This window comes from Larus michahellis, chromosome 3 (assembly GCF_964199755.1).
Source record: "Larus michahellis chromosome 3, bLarMic1.1, whole genome shotgun sequence".
Taxonomy (NCBI): Eukaryota; Metazoa; Chordata; class Aves; order Charadriiformes; family Laridae; genus Larus; species Larus michahellis.
In genome coordinates, this window is record NC_133898.1 from 51,041,527 (window position 1) to 51,065,297 (window position 23,771).

Below are 23,771 nucleotides of genomic sequence, written 5' to 3' on the forward strand. Positions count from 1 at the left end.
TGCGCTTGGGAAAGCATTTTCTAACACAAGAAAATCCATAGTTTAGACATTCTGCATTTACAAAAGATTTTGCTCCTCCCTGAAACTCTTTCATATTTAAATCCCTATATTTAAACTCTAAATTGCGTAGAGAAAAATAGGTACAGCCAGTCAACAACTTAATAGAAACACTCAGTTATTGTGACTGCACAATCAACACACAAATTAAGCAAGACATTTAAATTAATGGTATCCCTTCTAAATATGGTATGTGAAATTGGACTAGTCAGAAAAGAACTATAAAAAATAAAGCTAGAATAAAAAAATGCTTCATTAATAATAGGCTATAGGATGCCCCAGAGGAAAAACAAAAGCAAACAAAAAACCAATATTGTATATATTTCCTTTCTCTCAAGGCTTTATTTCACTTTGGTTTTCTATTCCTGAAAGTCCATTCTTTTTTCTCTGAGGCTGGTGAGGAATGCGTAAGATATTGAAGAGAGAAGCTGTATTTTACAACATATTTTTGATAGAGTTTTAAAGAAGCCTGCAGTAGGAATGGTTGAAATGACACTTTTTTCATATACATGATGTATAACAACCATCTGTACCGAGAGTACAGCTTTGCTGCCGTTTGCAGCGTTTATCCCATCATGCACTCACAGTGGCAGGTCATTTGAAGTCTGCTTGGGTACCACAGCTCAGGCATGCCCACAGCAAACTGACTGATGCTGTCAGAGTAAAGTGCTTTCTATTTGCAAGCTGGTAAGATGTTTGGAGCTCAACTGATCAAAGAGCTCTTTCAGCGTGGCATGTCCTGTATCTGCACGATGTGATGACCACATTTTTTTTTTTGCTAATAAGTATAGAAAAAGCATATTTTTAACAACTTCAGTATTGTTTCTCGACTACAGTTGCTTTTGTTCTATTCTGAAAAGTCTGAGACTTGCTCATTATCATTACAATAGGAAGGTGCTTCAAATTAAACATACACGACTGGCTAACCAAGGGCAAAGACATCTGAGGGCACAAATCCCCAATTCTCCATTCAAGGAATTAATGAATACAGAAATTAAAGATAACAATGTTTCTTTTGTGCCTATCAAATAAAGTATACTGAAAAGACAGAAAAATAATTTCCTATTTTGATTATGTTACATATTCCCAAATTTGCAGCAAATTAATTTCCCAAACCATCCCAGACTACGGGCACATTGTCATTCCAGGCATGAAGCCAAAGAAACTGCTCCATGGCAATGTGTGTGAAGTAAATAAGATAACCTAGTTTGAGTCCTTCATGCATCCTCTAAGAAAAGGAAGTATTAGAGAGCATCGTAAGCCCAGGTCAGATGACATGGAGAGTAAAGTAAGAATAAAAGTTTCTCGATCTTCTGTCTTACCCAGACAGCAGGGTTGTGCAGAGCCTCCCCAGACCAGGTTGTTTCATTAGGTCTAAAGACAATACAGTGCATCTCAGCAGGTATGTCTGAGCTGAGAAGTGACAAGAACCTGAATTTCTGAAAGGTGTCCCAGAAACTCAGGGCATTAGTGAGACACCAAAAAAAACAACAAAAAAAGCACACCACCAAAAAAACCACACACACCCCAAAAGATACCCCACGCCCACTTAGTGCATTTTGAACAAATCTGTGAAATCCATCATGTCCACACTAATCTCTGCATTACTGCTTCCTGCATGCACAGTAAAGCCAATATTTGGCTCCTTATCACAGGTAAGTTCAGAATGGTTTCCCTCCAATGCCCACCCTGCCATCCCAAAAACTGTATAACAAAACATAACTGATCCTTCTAAAGGCTTCCCACAAAGAACACAGTAAATGAGACTGCCTGTATACAGGTAGGTATACATGTGGGCATACACATGTGCAAAAAGAAAAATTCCAGACTCAACAGCCCCAAAAGAAAAATTCCAGACTCAACAGCCCCAAAAGAAAAATTCCAGACTCAACAGCCCCAAAAGAAAAATTCCAGACTCAACAGCCCCAAAAGAAAAATTCCAGACTCAACAGCCCCAAAAGAAAAATTCCAGACTCAACAGCCCCAAAAGTGTTCTTACCACCCCCAAATTTTGTAATACATATACTACAAACTGCAGGCAAAACAGTGAAGGAAAATGGTATTTGTTGAATTCAGAAACTGATGTTTGACATATTAGAAATGAGAGTATCACAGTTTCAGTAAAACAAAGTAATCAGGTACTGCAACAACATCACCTTTTTTTTTTTTTGAAGAACTAAATAGAAAAGGAAACCGGTTCTCTCACTTTTGTCATGCAGACTGCTATTGTAAACCTCTGTGAACAAATGTCACAAAAGCCATTAATATCCCAAATCCTACATCAGCTTTGACTTTGGCACTATAAACACAAATGGTTTGGGGGCCAGGAGGAGGAAATAAAACCGAAGTGAGATAACTAACCTTTAACGTACTGCGGTTGCCAAGCAGACAGTCCTGTAGCACTGGTTCATATTTTTTCATCAAAGTATCCCAGTTATGGTCACTAACAGTAAAGCTACTCTCATAGCCTGAGGTGACAGAAGAGCCAGCGGATGCTGCATCCGAGGAATCTGTAGAATATGAAAGTGTTGCATCTGTATCTGAGAGAGAGACAGTCTCACAGTCCTGTAGTTTATCATTCACTGTGGTCTCATTTTCATACTCCAAATCCTCTCTGGGCCTGGAGAAGGAATGCAAAGCTCGTGAGTGCTCATGACTCTGCACCATCTCTTCTGGCCTCTGCAGATTTCCTGCAGTGCTGGGATGCAGAACGTACTCAGCTTCCTTGATGGTTGACTTGCCTTCAGCATCGCTTACTCCAGAGAATGAGTTCAGGGAGAGCTGTATGAAGCTGAAACTTGAACTAAAGCTATCATGTGTACTAACAGATCGAGAAACAACACCTCTGTTTTGATATTCACAGTTATTATTCACTTCTGTCTGATCCAAAGCATACCTGTGTTGGGGATCACTCACTTTACCACCATGGCTCTTCTGCCACGAAGAGCATACAGCAGAAACATCTTCTTTGCTTGTTGCTGCAGCAGGGTAAACAGTGTTTTCTGACTGTGGACTCCTGTAACATGAAAGATTTTTGCAGCTCCCTGGCATACTTCCAGTAGTGGCAAACATCGTTACCCCATTAGAGGGAACTACAGCACTATTTGCAACTGAACTACAGCATAAAAATTCAAAGTTATTTTTGTATTGTCTGTGTAGAGAGCAGTTCTCAAAGTCTCCACAACTCTGCCTGCCATGTTTGAGCTCTTCTGGGTTGAATGGCTTGCAGGTACCCAGGGACTGAAACTCTATCTGTCGCCGAGCTTCTGGCCTCATGTATCCAGGTCTTTTTGCCAGTTTCTTTTTACGAAGAGAGCCTGCGGGCATTAACTGCTCCTGACCGTCTGAGGGAACGGGAAGGGGAGGAAAAAAAAAAGTCATTAATGTGTTTCTGCAGTTTTCTAGGCTTAACATATTGTAGCATCTGAAAATAATTGTTTCAGGAACGTCAAACCGCACATCGGTTTCCATTTCAACAAAACAAAGACACTGACCATATTGCAGATAGAGGAGGAAAGTTGTTACCAGAGAACACTGTGTGTGTTCGTCCAGTTTCTAAAGAGTTTGCACCTGCTCTTAAGTGAGCTCTCTAACGTAATCACATCCATCAGGACACAAACCTGGGCAAAATGAACCACATCATCTGCCCTGTGCACAGCAATGCCCTGCACTCTCTCATTCTCAATTCACATAGCAGCACACTAAAGCAGTCTCTCTGATCCAGAGTGATTTTCAGACTTACAAGCACATCTAGGATCAAACTGAATCTGCATCAAAAAGATGAGAACCATACTCACAAAGAAATTTTGTGCATAATCTGTCGTTGCTCATGTCCAGTTTCTTGTGTTCATATCCTTGCTTTATTAATACAAGCAAGCATTTCAGATTCTGCTTCCAGAACAGATGGAAGACCCTTGACGCTCCATGGTTGCTTATCTGTCAGCCTAATGAGATATTTTATGTTTTCATTTAGATTTACTGTGCTACCTATTGTCCAAAATGTGAAGTTAAAGGAAAAGTTTTGCATGCAGGATCATCAGTCCTAGAAAACTAATACCACCATATGCTTGCATTACTGTAGCATTAGCATCATTAAGAAAGGGCCCTCTGTTCAATTTCCCCATATATACCTTACTTTCATAGATGAAAAGATAAATTTCCTGCTTGTAGAACAGAATAAAAGAACCAAGATAAAAAACACAAAAAACATTAAAAGTGGGAGATCAGAATGCAATATCTTGTCTTTGTTTTCTGTACATTTCTACACAAAAAGAAAAATTATGTGTAGATTTACAAGATTACACGGTGACAACTTTCAGTTTCTTATGGATTTACTACTAGTCAAAAGGTATTCCATTTTTCTGTCCTGCACACAATCAATGGGAATACAAGCTCTGCACCATCATCCACTTTGTAACAAAAAAAAAAAAAAAAAAAAAAACCCACACACATTGACTGGGCCTGTTTGCCAGAATCACCCTTCTAAGGACTCTAGTGACTAGCTGAATGGTGCCCTTGATTAGCTGCCCTCTACTTACTGAAACAGAATCAATTGCCAGAATCTCAGGTGTTTGAGAATATTCTCATCACCCACACAGCGCTCTTGCAAAAACACAAGTTTCAGGAAAAAAAAATCCCTTGCATGCAATATATTTAATATCCATCTCTAACGACAACCCTTTATCAACTTTTACGTTGAGAGATGTGCACATAATCTAAACACCTCAGCAACTCCTAACACAGGTCTCATACACACCTCACTACAATGACAACCTATACAAAAATTTAAGCATTAGATCTGAAACTTCCCAGGAGACTTTTCCCAACATTCACTACACTCTCTCCAAATAACCTTCAACAAAAGCAATTTATACATTTTCCACATACTAGAATGGTGGCACATCTCACCATGGGACTGCAGTTAAGCTTCTGTATTCTGCTTCCTATCACCATAAATTAGAATACCCCAGCTGTCTCTTACGTTCTCTTTTGTCAGAGGAAAAAGCATCACAGAAATAAAAAAGGTCACGGAGTCCATCAGCCTGTCTACTATAAAAAGACAATGAAATGCTGTACTGGGAGTAATGTTAATAGAAGTCCTAACAAACAGGAACCGCTCTTACAGTAAAGGAACAAAAATTGAACAAAGTGTTCTTTAGAATTTAGTTCTTTTAGTTTATATACAAAATAACAGCCTAAATTTGCCTTCAGCAGAAGAAATCAGTCATGCAGAAAAAAGTCATTCTAAGACTGGACATACCTTATCACCGTTTACAAAGGCTAGTTACAGGCTTCGCCTGTAAAAATGGAAAAGGTTCTTTGGTTTAATTAAAATCAGTTTAAAATTGATCTCAGTAAATCACTATGAATTTCTAAAGCAGACAGATAATTAGAGCTCTTTAAACCCCAAATTTAAACTAAGCTAATGTAAGTAAGGTTTAAATTTTCCAAAGCATTAAGTATTTGCACCAAGTAAACTAGATGCAATTCTAAAACTTATTTGGGTCAAAGCGGTACAATTCCAGCATCCTGAACTAGTCCACACAAGAACCACGCACCCCCACACTCCTCCCCACGTTTGCAGGTAACTCTCTAGAAAGGTTTACCATCCTTTATGGTCTCCAGGTCTGCCTCCTGGCAACTCCAGCAGCACAAGTCCCTCAGCTGGCTACTAGAGCAGCACCACAGCCCGAATGATACCCAAGATCGTAGTCCAAGCCACAAGCCATTTGGAGGACATTAGCAGGAGAGGGATGCAGGTCCTTAGCTCCAGTATTACCTGCACTTGAGCACAAGGCAAAGAAGTAGTGGACCGACAGAGAGCTGGGGCCAGCACCTCAGGATGAACACATATGCTTTCCCCAAAGAAAAGGAAGGGGAGAGGCAGCCGCAGCCAGACCCTCGTCTCCCAGCTAGAGAGCAGTCGCAGAGCCCTCACCCACCATGAATTCCAGACAGGATGTTACTACGGCTTTGAGTACACGGTTTGTGCACAGTTTACCCTTCCATCATGTCTCTTTTCTGAAGTTTAGAATCATTTCAGTTGTTTATCACCACATTATGACATTTAGTTACAAAGACTGTTTTTTCCACATAGCCTTCCATCCACAGCTTGCTTCATCTGCACATCAGATACAGAAACTACACGGAACCAATACAGCTAGCATGTTAATATAAGAAAAATATGAGGCCTGTCTTTTAACTCCCTCAGTTTCAAGCATGTCAAATAACTGATAAGTCCGTAGCAATTAACTACAAGACTATCAAAATGGTATTTTGGAACACTGTGAAACAACCAAAGGTAATTTAAAAAATTACATTATAGTGTGTCATGCATTGTATGAGACACGCACTTAGAAAAATCACAAATGGAAGAAGGGTGTTTTCAATTGTAATATTACAAATCTACTTTTAAAAATATATGTTACGATCTTAGAAGATGATGCAACATATATTTTAATGTCAGATTATGTGCAAATGGCTTCAAATCCACATTATGAAAGCTCAGAAAGAACTTAATTATAACATCTCTTTTCACCATAACAATCTTTCCTCATGGCCAATGTTTCATAAATGGTAACAGCTCAGAGCCAGAGCACAAGAGGGGGAAGCAAGTCAAAAAAAGTCCCCAAAAAAAACAAACCACAGAGTCATCCCCCCCCAAAAAAAGTCCTGTCCCCCCCCCCCCACAAAAAAAAAAAAGTCTAGCTCTGTAAAACAAGGCATAACACCAGCAATGCTGTACATGTCTTCATTGCACCAAGAACATGAAAGAGGGAGAGGTAAAGCCAGAGCGCATTTCCCACTGATGGAAAGAGCACATTTTATGTAGCCAACATGATGCTAAAGGACAATAGAACAGTCCTCAAACTCATTTTAGCTAATCAGTCTTTGTTTTCAACCACAAAAATGGTAGTTCAGTTTTTTGATCAAATGCTCTAGCAGCATCTGTGGACAGACCAGTGTAACTACCTCACATTTTTGTACAGTCCACTAGGATTTTATAAATTGGTACAGAAGCTCTGAAGTGAGTATCTCCCCGCCTCTGCTTTGAACACACAACGCAGAATGCTTCCAAGCTCATTAACTTCTCCCCGAAAGTAACCGAGAAATTAACATGCAATTTTAAAGAGAGTTCGACTATCTGAAAACACCTATATCACACACAGTTGATTTTTATTAGAATAACGAATTCACCTTCAGAGCATTCATGGGTGGTAACTGTGGTGTGGAGGAAAAGATACTTGGTCACATTCAAAGCCAACTATCAAAGCACTGCTCCAAGCAATTTCTGCAGTGCTGCTTCTGTCAAGGAAGCCTTAAACACCTGCATTAAACTGTATGCAAACAAAGTAAGTGAGACGAAAATATTTATTATTTACAGAAAGACAGACAAAAGTTTAACCTTTCAGTAACAAAACTGAACCATTCTCAGGGATTAGTCAATCTGACATGACAATAACCGTTACTGTTCAGTTCCTACCTCATAAAAATATGTAAAGTGTTGCAGGTTCCTAATTAGTTACATTTTGACTCACTTGCTGAATTTCAAAGATACCACAAAATATTCAAAATAAGATGGCACTGGTCTCAATAAAGCCTATGTTAAAAGAAACCAGTACCATCTCTTTACTTTCAAAGAAAGTTACTTTTGAATACAGAGTTTTATAAGTCTTAAAATGCAAAGGTCTCATTCATCTTTTTCATCTTGCTTACTGAATATTAACTACTTTGATTTATCTAGTATTTGATAAAGTGTACCTATAGAAGACAACCAATGGCTGAGCTACATTATATTTGATACCATTTATCAATTACTTCCTCACCAAGGGTTCCTGTGATTTCTAAGATTGCAGGCTGGGTTCAGGTATTCAATTGCTAAATTTCAAAATTTCCAAGATGTCACATACAAAACATTCTCTCAAGTCACTAAATGCATGTTAGTTTCTATTCTTCATTTAAAAAAAAAAAAAAGCACAACACTTAAGACTTGTGCATTTTAGAAGTCAAGAGTAGGCTTCCTTAGCCAGTGTTTAAATAATTGTATTTTTATTGACACACTCCGATAATGTGCACATCATTAAGTTGTTACATTTAAGCCACTTACCTCCTTAATGTAACAACTCATTTCAAGTCATTTGATGCAATTGCAGCACCCCTCTCCGGAGTAAGAATCGCATTAGCTGATACCAGTTTCAATACGCCCATCAACTTTTTTCCCCTCAAGAAAAAAAAATGTTTTAAATCTGCTTTTGCCTTAACACTAAGAAAAAAAATATATTAAAAAGTAAATTGGTAAATATCAAAAGCATCTCCCACATCACTAACAATCACCTATTTAGTCAGGGGGAATAAGAGAAGCACCCCTTTCCTTAATTATATATTTTTAATTGTGTTGCATACTGCTAACACTTTAAAACGCATCTGCATCCATCAGTATTCAGCACACAAGAAGGCTTTTTTCTCAAGCAAGTGCCTCGCTGAATCAGGGCCTAAGCACCTTGATGTGACAAAAAGAACAGAAATATGCCTTTCTGACCTTTTTAAAAATACAATAACTATCCAGCCTGTGAAAGCATGCAGTTGCACTGTGAAGGCCTATTTGATAACTAATCAACACCCTATGGCTGGCAACCCAAGACTTGGCTGTTATACAAAATTGCACTCCAAGCTGAATGAAAATTACACCACACAACTTCTTCACTACAGCATTACAAGGAAATTCATTTTGTTGGCCAGAAAAGTGAGTGGCAGACTTATTCTAGAACAGCCAAATGACTCTTTGCCGTCTCAGGAAAGCAGGACCACTTAGATAGCATGATACTGTCAAAAAATGTCATTTCAGCACTTTTCATTTTTGTTTTCATGCAGTCAGTTACTATTACAGAAGTCCCAAGGGGGTGGGAAGAAAAAGGCCATGGAAGCCCTAAGACCTTTGCAACTTCAGCATACTCCTGTTATAGACACTCCTAACACATCTCATTCTCCAGCTGTTACTACATCTCACACTCAAAATTCGTCTCTGGTTGACAAACCTCAGCCCAAGCAGTCTCCAAACCTCCCCATGCAGCTCACTCAAATATTTCACCTAACCCATCTGCTATCAGCCTTGGATAGCTGGAACTGCCAAATGCACATAATCAACCACCTAACATAAGTTAGCTTTTCAGCCTCTCTACTCATCACTTACCCTATATCCATCTCTGCAATCCATCTTGTTGACCACCAACAGACAACCAAGCACGCCAGGGAGAACACAAGGCAGTACCAGCACTGTGTGCCTTCAGCACAATCAATAACAGAAGACACTTAACTTCCCCACAAATATCCAACCCCAATTTGTTTTACACCCACCAGTATAATTCTTTTTTACTTATGGTTAAATAATTGAGAATAACTGATCCACTTTCCAAAGAGGCAGGAGGACACAGAAGTTGCAAGCCTACAGAGAACATTCACAACAGAGAACCAAAGCTTATTTCAGGAGCTTTGGGATTTTTTTTAACGTTTGTTGCTGGTTTTCTTCCTGAGGAAAAACACTCTTGTTCCCAGTTTCAGCATGAAAGTCTGCAGAGGCAATCCATGTAAATGTCTCAAGTGGAGAAAAAGCTCTGATTCTTACAGTCGAGATTTGAAAACAGCTTTAAATATTACACAAAAATAGGGGAGCAACAATTTTGCACAGAAACTGTGAAGTTTGGTTAGTTCCTAAATTAATTTTCAAACAACAGTTAATGGGCTTGCAGTCATATCCCATAAAAGTATTTCACAAAACATGCATGTAATTATGAAATTAGTACATAGCAGTCCTTATCAAGAATGGTCTATTTAACACACCGCACTTCTCTTTCATCACTCTGTCTACAAAGTGACAGTGTGGATTCCCACTACTTCTGCTCAGTCAGATCATCTACAGCAAGACTCTAATATAAAACTCATCAGGGGGGAGGGAGGAATAAAAAAAAAATTAAAAAAAAACAGAGTGAAGTGTGAGAGCACACTGACAGCAGTCAATTTCTAATTCAAGCACAGTTTGAGTTCTCCAGCTTGGAGATTTGAATTTTTAATTTCACCAAGAGAGTGGATTCCAAATTAAGCATCTGATGCACAGTCAGTCTGAAACTAGAATTGAGTTTATTGAAATAGAAAGTAATTTTCTCTTAACAGCTCAGTAGTGATCACATATAATGAAAATAAAACAACATGGCAGTTCCTATATTGCCAGGGGTGAGGAGTCAGAATGCTTTTAGCTTTACAATTTAATATCAAAGTCCCAGGACAAATGCTCCTCCTTTGCCTGCTGAAGGAAGTTTACCTTACAGCCCCAGTTGGGCTGTCAGGATGTGATGTCAATGCTATCCAGAAAACAATGAAGATGGAATCAAGCTCCAGACATCAGGAGAGCCAAGCGATAGCTTCCCGCAGAAAGCACAGCAACTCGGGATGCAGTTTTAATATAAGATACTGCAAAAGCCAGGCATATACAAAACCTGCAGTTATGGCAATGCATGGGACACAAAGCCCACCTGCAGCGAGGAGGGAGGCAAACAAGCAGCGCTGGTCCCTCACCCCTCTCCCCTGAAAAGAAAATCTCAGGACTTTGCATGAGCCCCTGCAACTCTTTATGCTCCCGCAGAATTTCTGCACTCAGGTATTCTCTGCAGCAGCGATTCTGTGGATTGCACTTCTGCTGGCTGACAACAAATCACCACTCTGAGTGGCGAGATGAACATTCTCAGCTGGACCCACAAGGCACAGACTGCAGCACTGCTCCCCCGTCCTCAACAACTTCAGTTAATACAAGTCCTTGCTAAAGGCCAGCAGATTTCCTCAGTATCATCAGTCTGTAGATGTCATAGCCTGCGAGGGGTCAACCTGTGTGCTCCAGCAAGCCAAGTGCACTTCCCTTAGAGACCTACACTCGTAAGCAGGAAAGATGCACTTGATATCCCTTTTGAGATCTTCAATGAGAATATGGCTTGACCTTTACAAACCTTACCCAAGGCTGTAGACAGACAAAACAGAAGTTAGAAGTTTGCTTTATTGGGCCTAAGAACACAAAAGTGAAAACATCACCTATATCCTTTTCCTCTAGCATGGAGAAGAAAAGTAGATGGTTCTGGTGATTATCCTATGAACAAGCTATGGAAGAAGTACTACAGCAGATATTGCTGAAACTGCAGCAGAATACTAACCACAAGCACAAACACCTCTCTCCTAGCAGAAATCACAGTTCCTTCTAAATAAGGTGGGACAGAAGTCACTCCATCTACAGCAAGTTAGATATCTAAAAAAAAAACACTACACAAAAATTAACATGCCAGGAAAGAATATAGTTATGTAGTTTCTCTTCAGAAGGTAACTGCATTGAATTACAGAATTTAGCAGATGTGCCAGCACAGAGTGACGATGGCAATCGTTACAGAGGATGAGAAGACCTGAAGAAAGTGCTGGAGAGAACTCAAAGAAGGCACCCACCAGCGCTAGACAGCTAGGAATTACAGAATGGTAGGGGTTGGAAGGGACCTCTGGAGATCATCTAGTCCAACTCCCCTGCCAGAGCAGGTCCACCTAGAGCAGCTTGCACAGGAATGCATCCAGGCGGGTTTTGAATGTCTCCAGAGACAGAGACTCCACCACCTCTCTGGGCAGCCTGTTCCAGTGCTCTGCCACCCTCAAAGTAAAGAAGTTCCTCCTCATGTTCAAGTTTGTGCCCGTTACCTCTTGTCCTGAACCATACCGCTCCAAATAAGAGCCCTGGCATTAGAGGCCAAACATGGTATTTCCTACCCACATCACCAGGTATTGCAGGAACACTGCCTCTGTAACCAGACTACCGGAGTGACAACTCACACGAGATCTGAGTGACTGCAGAAGTTCCAGGCAGAAGCTGAAGAGTTAAACCATGCGCCTTGCACCAAGACTTGAGACCAAAGACCCAACAGGACCAAAGCCCTGTCTGTCTTCATGCAGATTCGAAAGCCATGCCCACTAGAGGCAGACAAGGAGCAGGGGATACAGTCATGCAGCAGCCAGCCAGGCCCCATGGGAAGGAAGGGCATCATCAGCACCTACAGGTCTACTTTGATTGTCATTTTGCTCATTTTTGTCTCCATCCCAACTCTACTGATAACAATGTTGCACATGCTTTCCACTGCTCCCATCAAACCCTGCCTTCTTTTCTTGGACCCCAATTAGTTTTCACAAACCAATTGCTCATTTCTCTTCAAGTAAGAGAAAAAAAAAGACAGTTGAACCAGGAATCTTTCCAATTGTTGCTCTGGACCTTTGACCAAACTCTGCATGGGTCACACTTAATGCTACACAGTCCAGAGTGATAACCATCAACAAAGCTCCCAAACAACATTCAAAGCCACACAGAGATACTCTCTGCCCCAATACCACCTCTTTGGTCCTTTTCAGTTTAACCTTTTTATCACAACCCCAACAAGCACAAGCCTCCCCCAACCCCCTAACAACATTTCCCCACAAGAGCAAACAAGCACATCTCAGCTTACCTCCAAAAATCCTTCTTGCATGAGCTTCCAGACCCTCCAGCTCCCCAGTCTACTCAGACCAACCCATCCCTTCCCAGGTGGGGAACCTTCCTGCTTTGCACTCCCCATCAGCAGGGCTCAGAAGTTTCTAGGCTTCTACAGGTGCATTTAAAAGGAGCCCAGCCCCACTTCAGCTGTATCCACTGATTTCATTGCTTGCCTCCAGGTGCTCAGCCTTTCTTGCTACCAGGACTTCAGACAGTTCTCAGGGCTCCTGTTACCTTTCACAGCACACACATAGTTTGTATGAGCATCTAAATCAAACCCCACTCTAAAGGCACACTGGCTCCACTCATCCCCTTGAGATCATCTCACTGAAAGCATTCTTGTAAGAGGGTTTTTTTCCCCCATGACTGCAAATCACTGCTATTCACATCTAGGAAATCAAGACAATTACTTGCCACAATTTACTCTTGACAGTCTCCCTGGGCTAACATGTATTAGCTAGTAATACAGGTTACACTTATTAACATATGCCTATAATGCTCAACAAAAACACAGATTTTTGCCAGAGTTTTTTTTGTAACTTATTTCTGTCACATGCTATTTGTAACTCACTTAAGTATCCCTACTTAAGTACAAGGTCATAGGATCTGCCACCTTTTGTTGAACCTCACCTGTCTGCTCTTTTTACCCAATCAAATTGAAGCATACTATTAGTCTTCAAAAAAATTGTACCCTTTCATGAGATAGCTTGCAGGTGTTTCTTGTCCACCAAGGACTGTGCGGTATTGGAATGAAACAAAGTCTTAAGCAAAATCCTTCAGGTCAAAAAATGAGAAGTAAACACAAAAACCTGACTGACCTTTCAAAAATATTTCTATATAAAAATAAGATAGTCTTGAATAAGCCAATGAAACAGTTTTTCAGGACAACATATTCTGTATTCAGCTTCACATTTTAAATGGATAAAAAAAGGTGGTGATTGTACCATATGGTGTTAAACATGCACACCTGAAAAGATCTGCATCTGTAACAAAAAGCTTGGCAGAGGAAAACTTTGAGCATCGTTCAAATTGTCTTCCAGAATAAATACAGATCATTAACTTGTTACTTCCAACACTTTTTTTGTGGTTTTTTTTTTTTTTTTACATTTATTACTTGCTTTAGAAAACCTGAATTCGGAATCCAGGATTAGCAGTGTCTTTTGCAAGGAAACTTGCATTTGCCTGTCCCTTTCAGTTGTATGGGACAGGCCTCTGGGTAGTATTAGTGTCATAGCAGCAGGAGATTTCTTCCCCTGCTTCTTTCAGGCTTACACACAGTACTCCTGACAAGCATTATTATTAAAAGGTAGCAGCAGCTTCCTTTCAAGGGAAGTAAAGTGTTTTCAGAGACATTTGATCTCATCAGTCCTGAGGTACAGCAGTAATCTGACGCATTAGCTCATGGTTAAAACAGACTACATGAGAAGCTACACAACTCACCCAAGTCACAAAGAACGCCCAAGACAGAACTAAAGACTTACATAGGACTCCTGAAAGACGGCTAGGGAAGGGAAGAAAAAAAAAAAAAAAAAAGCAGCATTTTCACTATAAGAATACATCTAAAGCTTCGTACCTTTAGAACTCCTGTCTTCATTGAAAAGACTGGGGATTTAAAAGGCAGCATTTAGATAGAATTTTATCTTAATATTCTCAAAACTACCAAACCTTGGAGTCAAGGGAACCCCTGAGACAGATTCTGCCAATAATGTTATTTTGTGGGGGACTCTATACAGTGAGGTTTCACTTTGAAACAAACATCATATTGAGATGACTCTTTAACTTACCTATAATATGACTTAAGCCTGTTTCATTTTTGTACTCTAAGTCTAAACAAGTCTATACTAATCTGCAGATCTGATACAAGAAACTATATTTATAAAATACGTGTCAAGTAAGTCCACTGGGATAGTTCATTGATGAACTCCTTTAATTCCTGAGTAAAAAAGTGCTACCTTTAAGGTGGAAGCCTTTTAAATTCCCTGCTGACTAGGAAAACTAGCAGGATCTTGAAGGGACTTGCAAAAGCTTCACGACCTAAAAAGCATCCTCTCCCTCCAGCGCCCCAGAGAGCAGGAACATCCTGATGAACAGCCTTACAAAAACAAAGAGGTGCCAATAAACCTGTGAGAGATACTGAGAAGACACATGGATTTTCATTTCTGTACAGTGTGTCATAGTGCTTTACTGAACAAAAACATATGAAATGTCTTAAACTTAAATTACCTTAAAGTCTGAGTCATAAGCAAGGACTTCTGTACCAGAGAAAGCCATGAAGACAGAACTAAGGACATCTTTAAGGTTAGAATGCCCTCTTTGGGTGTAAAGATATATTTGCAGCAACAGTAAATTTCAGTAAATACAGTGTTATTTTATGCAATAGGAAGAGAAGTAAACAAAAGAATGCCAAGTGCACTACTATAAAACTTTTAAAGATGTTATAAATGGCATCTGATTACCCTCTACTAGCAACAACATACCAACAGTGAGGACAGCAGCAATCCATACACAGCAGTGCACAGGTGCAAGACAGGGGGGCGGGGGTGGAAAAGATATGGACATAACACAGGAGACATTCAGACTGGATACAGAGAAAAACTATTTCACCCTGTGGGCAGTCAAGCAGTGGACCAGGCTGCCCAGAGAGGATGTGCAGTCCTTGGAGGTTTTCAAGATCAAACAGGATAAAACCCTGAGGAACCTCATGGTCAGCCCTGCTTTGAGCTGAGACTTGGTCCAGAGACCTCCTGAGGTGCCCTCCAACCCAAACTACGCTATCACACATCAAAGCTTTAAATATAAGTTTGGGGATTTGCAGTATTCCACTAGTTACCTATGCACACAACTAAGGTTCAAGAGTTTCATCTGTGAAGATGCATCCAACTTCGCAAGAAAGCAATTTATCCGATTTAACTCTACATAGGAGTCACAAGGAAGTCAGTAAATAGTTTCATCACATCCTGTAAGCTGGAAACAGCTGACTTTCTATTGTCAAAATTAAGAATAAAGTTCAGTACTTGAAATAAATAGGTTCTCCACCAGTGTTTAAGCATCCAGCATCCACAAACACATGCAGAAATCACAAGCTTCAGTGATGGTCAGTACCTTAAGCAAGACAGACACAGTGAGGCATAACAACAGAGGAACTCCTATTGTTCCACAGCAGCAGACATTTAGTAGTTAGCTGGTGATTAAATGATGCTCATGAGCACCACTTAAATGTCACTTTGATCTACTGCAGTTATTTTACAAAATGTTTATTACCGAGGCTTTTTTATTGGCTGCACAAACACTGGAAAGCATTTCTCTCAAGGTATTATTCAGTTTGCTATATTAAAAATTATTTTGATACCTTCTCCTAGGCTGCTTGCCAATTGGAAGACAAGACAGAGACATCTGCTAGACTGTAACTGTCTGAAGACACCTGCCTTTCAAAAACATAATCCCTTAAATGGTGCCAGGAGTATTACAGACACACACACCCAACATTACCTCTGAACAGCTGCAACAAAACCTGCCTCTCACACAAATTTCCTGGCAAAGGAAGGAGGAAGACCACCTCTGCCCAGGGAATACCACCTCTACCCTATCCAGTCCATGAAGTCTAATTATAACGCGGGCACAGAAAAAGGCAAACCTGAATACACAGCCACACAGCTGTATCAGCCAGCCATAACCATGCCACAGATGCATATGTTCTATATAACTGGCTGCACAAATACAGTTATTTCTGTCTCTCCTCTTTCTTGGTTTTATTTAGAATTCAAGGGATTTCTGGGGCTGCTCTCTTCCTTCTTCCACTACTTTGCTATGTTGGTATTTAAAATACGTACACAGGCTGCTATACAGAATTCCTTAGAGTAGCCTTAAGCTATCTCCTGCACTGTTTTTACCTGGTCTGTTTGGGTTTTTATTATTACTACTACTACTATTATTCCCTACTTAGCTCCCTGCATTGTAATCCTCCTTTTAAAAACTTCTCTCATATCATTTTCAAGTCACAAGAGATCATTTTTAGACAGCTAACTTGTAGAACAACTGCTCCTAAGAAAAGACCAGGAAGAACGAGAGCAACCCCATGTACTTTTCATACAGCTTGCACTGAACAGTCATACTGGCCTTTCAATATTAAAAGCACAGCCACTCTAAACTTGCTATGGCCACACTTAATGCCTAGGCTTCCAACTTAATGCCTAGGCAGAGCACACAGAGTTTCACTGAGACCTGTCAGTGCAGAAAGCAGTAACATAAGAAACATGTGGGTCCAGATCCAGTAGAAAGGTCTGGACCTTCATCAAGAAATTCAGTGCCACACCAAGCTCACTAGAAACACAGCAAAAACATTGCTACAAACCGTTATCACTAGGTATAACAAAGTTAAATTATTTTTAAAACGATACAACATTAATTCAGAAAGCAAGTGGCATCAATATACACGGCTTATTCAATTCAGCAAAGATGAAGAAACCTTACTGTCTGCGCTCTAATGGATAAACAGAAGGCCCTGAACAAGAACAGGGCAAGCCAGCAGATTTCACAAAGGGTGATCGGAAGTCCTATGGATTGCTCGTCCCAAAACAGCAACACTGGTTATTACTACCCTCATACAGAAAAAGACGATAACAAATGTACTTCTAAAAAACTAAAAAGCATCATAACTATACTCAAGGCAGGCAGAAAACATCTCCTTGGCTAACGTGAAATGGTTCCTAACTTGACCCTGGAGCAAATGATCCCATGGAAAATTCTGTCATTGTCAAAAGCTGGCACCGTTGCAGGAAAATTCTCAATCCGATAAAAGAACAAATACCCTACTACTAGTGCTTACTACATACAAAGGAAGAAGTAGGAACTAGTCTTTTCTCACATTACAGTAACCCAAGACCCCCAACAAAGCAGGATTTTTCCCCCCATCTTCATTCCCACAGGAAGCAGACAGCACTGATGCACTGCTCAGAGGGAACCATTAACTAGAGCAGCTCTTCTCATGGCCAAGTCTGTGCAAGACCCTGGCAGACCACGAGCATGAGAACAGTACAGCAGCGCTCTCACCATGACCACATTCAGGTTTCCCAGGGAAAGGGGAAACGCAACACCCGTTGATTATTAACTAGTTTGGGAGCAAAACCACACAGAGGATCAGCTGCGCTGATGCTGCACTCCAGGCAATGGCAACCAGGCCTTTCTCACACAATTTCAAGCAGGGGTTCTCAAGATTTTCACTGCTCTAAGCAAATAAAAGTGTACTGCTCTCCTAAACAAGGGCTCTGGCAGGAGGGGAGCAAAGTTTCAGCATGGTGCCCTGCCAAAACAGTGCTGCCTCACTGTGGTGGCAGCATAACCTGGGACCATCCAGGGCGTCTTGAGAGCATCTCATGCCCCTGAGACTCCACACCACTGCTGACACAGATGTCAGCACCCCTTCTGTGTCACTCCCACTGGGGACACAGCAACCACAAAGATGTTAAAATTAAGAAAATCTTGCTACAGCAATGTAAAACACCACCAAACTCAGCAGTTGTCTGTCCCACTCTCCCAAGATTGGTGCGCTTAGCGCTCTTGAAGTGCGGAGCTGGGAATGCAACTCGTCCACAGCTCAGCCCCCACTGGTCACAGCCTGAGCTATTAGTACAAATACTGACAGGTTAATGCACTGCTCAATAAACAGGAACAGCCAAGCCCCAGCAAACAGCTGTGCTGCCCATTCCCCCTATCACCTGGGTCTCCATGGGCCATTAGCAACAGGAAGCACCTGGACCTTAGCCCAGCACATGAAATTCAACCTTGTCCCTGCCTCAGTAACCATCCCTGGCCAAAACCCTAACAGAAAAGGGAAAGCTCTTGTCTCCAAAGCCATGCTCTCCAACAATAGGGGAAAGCAAGCCGTTCCTGATATGCTCAGCTTAGCCTTGAGCAACAAAAAGTCAGATATTTTACAGGGCTGAGGCTGCCTGGATTTGCCACGCTGAACAGGGCTGCTGATGCTCCTTCCTTGGAACTTCAGGGTGTTTCCCTATAGTAAACCATTTGTGTGGGGGGAAGGGGAAACAGCCAGACCACAAGAATTAGATAGCCATAACATAAGAAAAAAAGCCTGCAGCTATAAGCATTTGGCCTTGCAAGTAGTCTCCACCAGCACCATTCCAGGTGCCTGTATATCTGCAGTAGTGATAATCCATAAAACTAAGATGATATGTCAGTGGAAAGGATGCTTACCATCATATCATTAAAGATTGGAAACAAAATACTTTCAGTATCCCTCTAAAACAGCAAGAAAGCAGCTTACTAGCAGGAAAAGAACCATCCTTCCAATTCCCAAGCTCTCTGGAGACTTTATGGCTTTCCAAAAACAAAACAAAAAGACCCCAGGAATGGTTTCCTTAAATGCTCAAAACATACTTTTCAGACCCAAAGGCCTGTCTGACCATTTAAACTCAAAGTGCTGCCAGACAGATGAGCTGAGCGAGGGACTACTCTGCCCACCCCACCAATCAGTAGAGTCATAAAGCCATTGTCAAACTTCATTATCTACAGGCACACTGAAAATATCACTATCATTTGATTCTAATTTTCCATCATTGTTATGCAGAATTTAGCAAGGTCTTGAAAAGCTACATCGATGCCACATGCCTCACCTTATACAGATCTGGAGACTTGCAAAACAATTCAGAACATCTAATGGTATCAACTCCCAGTTCCTGCCTTTCCCACAGATACTAACCCTTTCATTCTTAATCAGCTTTACAACACCATCAACCTCTTGACTTTTCACTCCACAGGTTGCCTCAAAGTCACACTACTGAGAGATTTTCCTCTGTAAGGGTTTCCTGCCCCACTGACCTCTCAGCTCAGCAAAAGAAACCTTTCAACTAGAGTCCACTAAACCCCTCCAAACAACCAAGTCTTCTGCCATTGCAGAGAACAGGGGAAGTTCACACACATCACATTTCATTCTGCTCTTAGTTTCAAGCAGCCACTTTTCCCACGCAGCTCTTTGCGAGGAGATTTTATCATCTGAGCGTACATACACCACGTTTAAGAAATCACTTACATTTGCAGTTCTGACTCAGGTACTGTTTGATCCCATCTATAAACATAGGTAATGCGTACACCTTTGAAACGAAAGGAGCTAGCTAAGGACTATTAAGAAAATGCATTTTCCAGTTTCCACCCCTAATTCTGAGTACACAGCTCTTTATGTAGTAAATATTTACTTTTCAAGGTAAAATCTAAATTTTTTTTACGCCTGTTGTTACAAATAAATGTATTGACAGAAGGCAAAAAGAGCAGAGTAACTAGACAATATACTCTGACACGGTCACACAACTAACACACCTACTTGTAAGGCAGCAAGAGAGGAAGGGAAGAGGGGGTGAGAAAGAATAGAAAGTGCCGCTGATCATACTCATTAGACAGCAGGGTCCCAATTAGTAATTTATCACACAGAGATAATAAGAGATGTGCTGGAAGGAAGCGTGGCTATAAGATGAAGGAGGGTCTGAAAAAGAAAAAACAGCATTGTACAGCATGTACAAAGCGGAGGCAGAATCCAAATTCTGTGTGCCCCAAAGGAATCGCACTGAACAAAGAAACCCTACTTGAGGGAAGCACATGATCTCACCCCTCTGCCTGCAGACTCCGCATTAGCCATTAAGCCACTTTACATTCTCAGCATCAGTAAATAGGGAAGTAACTCCACATCAATAGCTAATTCAATTTCCATACAGAAAACCCATGTTTAACAAACAAAGTATGTCGATAGCAGACCTCAGCTTCCACAGCAGCAGTAGCTGGGAGGCTTGATAAAGAAATATTTCTCCCTGAAAGCATTTTTCAGGTGAGCAGTTAATGGAATCTGTGCCTATATGCTAGAAGAAAAAAGAAAATTCAATGGAGTGTTAAATAGTTAACATTATACAGAATTAAGTAAACACCTCTAAATAAGGATACTACCGCACTTAACATAGGCACAGTAGCCTTTGTTCCGTGCCAGAGGGCCAAGTTTTCCCTCGTGTGACTGCTGATTTACAAAGGGCACATTCATCCCGAATACATAAGGGTTTTGCAGCAGTTTTCCTTCAAGAATATTGAATAGTATTACAACATACCCCAGGCTCAATCCTAATCTAAGTGACACAGCATGAAAGGGCTGCTCTCTGGAAGAAGACACAAGATGCTAAGGATGAACTTGGAAATCGCTATGGCGACTTTGCAGGTTCCTTTCTGTTCACCTTCGAGGCCAATACTCCAGAGGAGGTAAGAAAACCACTTTCCACAGGAGTCGCTAATATGCATTATGGCTGAAACCAGAAAAGGCCACAGCCTGTCTGCAGCTCAATTAGAAAGACGGTTTGCTCAAGGAAACCCAATGCTAAAATGAAAAAAAAAAAATAAAAAATCATAACTCCCAAGGAGCGTTCGGGAGGTGTTACATACTCCAGTAAATCTCATTTGAAAGGTCAGGTGGTTCAGTAGCTGTCAGAGGCCCAAGTTATGGTGAGGAAAAAAAAGCCTAACCGAGTGTGCCTAATTTGTGAACAAAATCAGAATTAACCTTTAGGGTTTTCGCTTTTGTGTGTACAAAACATTGTTTGCAGTGCTTTCTGTCTTCCTGTTCATCACAATTAATTTATCCTGGTGCTAATAAATCCTCTTTGCTTACATGGCCCCACTACAATTCCAGCAGCAGCAGCCCAGGCCCAAACTTTTGGCTTCATTTTACTGAGGAGAACAAAGGCCGATTTATCTAAATTTAAAGACAGAGGAAGCCGGCAGCAATACAATACTTGCCTCTCACCACACGTCCGAGGTCTATGCTGCTGCGCTGTAATCATCAGTATCATGTATGAGAACAGGTTATTTTCACTGCCCAATCTCAAAGATCTATACAGAATATTGATAATTTTGATAGTATAAACACTGGGAAGTAAGCAAAAAAAGGGCATATTTGCACATGGTCTTAATCTCAGGCGTACAAAACACTGTTCATAAGCAGCTGGGGGTTCGTTTACATTCCCTTGACCCACCATGACCACAACATTTTAAGTAATCACAAACCCCTAAACTTCGTTCGTAAACTTTTTTTCTTTTTAAATCAAATATTTATTTTAAACACCACTACTTTTCAGTTTCATAAGTGCCTAAAAGTCCTATCAATAGTAAAAATCAACTGTAGCTTCTACCGGAAAACCACTCTCAATGCCTTCCTAGACGGAACCACAACAACTTTAACTTCAGCAATGAGATGGGCAAATACCCATGCAATGTAATTAAAGGGGCTTAGTACTTAAACTACAAGAAAAGTTTAATAAAGTAGAACTACCATTTTCATGGTTTGCTGTAAGGCCAATTGCAAATTAGCAAGTAAATGAACAAATACCAAAGAACGAAACCAGAGACAATGCATACCAGTGTACTGTGTTCATTTCTTTGAAAACTCTCATTTACTTTTAATTACCAGTAGCGCTTCCTGGTATATGTTCCACAGCACATTTTGCAAAAGCCTTTATTATAAAAGCACTTCACTGCAGAGCTCTTAAGTCACTATTCAGAAGCATAGCAAAAAGCTACTCAAGCACTTGTACACAAAGATTAGAGTGGCCTACCAAAACAGGAATGAGCTGTTTTCTATTAAAACATTGGCAAGGACAACTGAAGCGTTCGCGGAAAGTCCTGCTGGACTAACGGAGCTCGGACAACCTCATACCCCAAACAACCCAAAAGGCAGTGGACGCACCTGGTGGGCAACACACCTGCCTTCCCCAGCTCTCCTGGGAAAGGTGAAGTGTTTTTTTTCCCCAGAATTTCCCCACGGCTTCAGCCTTTTTCCAGCCACCGTGTCAGTAACGCGGGCAGCCCTGGCTTGGGCCAGCTGATGGCTGCTGCTCTGAGGGAGGAAAAGGAGGGTAACTCACCCACATGGAGGTCACGGCTTTTTAAAACGCCGTTATTCATAAAAGTATATATACAAAGCTTCTCCATTAAGATGGCAATTTCCTTTTTTTTTTTAATTTCTTTAAGTTTAGAGGTATTATAGGGCTGACTTTTCTAAGAGAGTACCGCTACTTCCCTCTTTGCAGTTGGTTTTTTAGTGGGGGGGTGGGAAATTACATCTTTGTATCAGTATAATTGCTTCCATGCTGACAGAGGTGAAATCAAAGGATTTTTGAACTTAAAAAAAAAAATAATAACAACGTTATTTCAACGTTGTTACACGGTTTCCTAGGCTACATCTACTGTGAAATAATGGTAACACCACTAGGGACTTAAAAAACTTAAAGCCTCCAAAACTTTCAGACTGTGAAACGAAAAGACCCGTGTTTTGCTTTTGGGTTTTTTTCACCTAAAAGCCCTCAGCTCCCCCGCATTCAACACGAGCCCCCACCACCACCACCTCCCACCGCCTCAAGAGCTGCCGTCCCTCCCCGCCTGAAGGCAGCGTCCAGCCGGGAAAAGCGCTGCCGGACCCGGCCCGGCGAGGCTTCCGCCTCGCGGCCCCGCGCCCCCTACTCGTTCCCGGCCTTCACTCGGCGCTTCGCACCCCTTCCAGCCCTCCAGACAGGCACCTGCCCCGCCGGGCCGGCGGCGTGAGGAGGGGGAGAAGAGGGAGGGGGGTAACGGCGGGTTACCCCGTTTCACCCGCCGTTACCCCCCTCCCTCTTCTCCCCCTCCTCACGCCGCCGGCCCGCCCTCCCCCTCAGACCGCCCTTGCTCACCTGAGCTCGCCGCCTCCCCCCCGGTACCGCCCGGCCGGGACTGCGGCCGCCACATCCCGGTCCCCCCCTCCCCACCCCTTCCACTCTACTCCTCACCGGAGCGGAAAGCGGCGGTGGCGCCGGCCACTCCCAACCGGGGGCGGGCCGCAGGCAGCTCCGCCGCCCCGGGGAAGGGAGAAGGCCGCGGGCGGGCCCGGCTTTGGAGGGTGTTGAGGGGCGGGAGGAGGGGTGTCTTCCATGTCAAGGCCCGTACGGTTGCCTGAGGCTGTCGGGTCTCTGTTCCGCCAGGTCTGCACCGCCGTGAAATTTGGAGCTGCCAGCTCCAAGGCAGCTACTGGCCCGCTCCCCATCTGCATCACAGAATCATAGAATTGTCGAGCTTGGAAGGGACCTTTCAGATCATTGAGTCCAACCATCAACTTAACACGGACAAAACCACAACTAAGCTCCACGTCTAC

General features: G+C 41.8%; 1 protein-coding gene across 4 annotated transcripts in view; it reads right to left on the minus strand.

The window, feature by feature from the left end:
* The window catches only part of DISC1 (DISC1 scaffold protein), a 199,433-nt gene extending 175,967 nt beyond the window's left edge, over nt 1–23,466 (minus strand). Inside the window, exons 1-3 of one of the 4 annotated variants that reach the window (XM_074580119.1) lie at nt 22,335–22,498; nt 3,855–4,001; nt 2,419–3,401 (exon numbers count right to left, since the gene is read on the minus strand). In XM_074580119.1, the coding sequence (XP_074436220.1) occupies nt 2,419–3,401; nt 3,855–3,888 (1,017 nt within the window). In that variant the 5' untranslated portion in view covers nt 3,889–4,001; nt 22,335–22,498. Of the gene's footprint in view, nt 1–2,418; nt 3,402–3,854; nt 4,002–12,575; nt 12,686–22,334; nt 22,499–23,313 lie in introns of those variants that run through there. The other 3 variants (XM_074580118.1, XM_074580121.1, XM_074580120.1) reach the window with 3 other exon arrangements.
* Between the last annotated feature and the right edge of the window lie 305 nt (nt 23,467–23,771).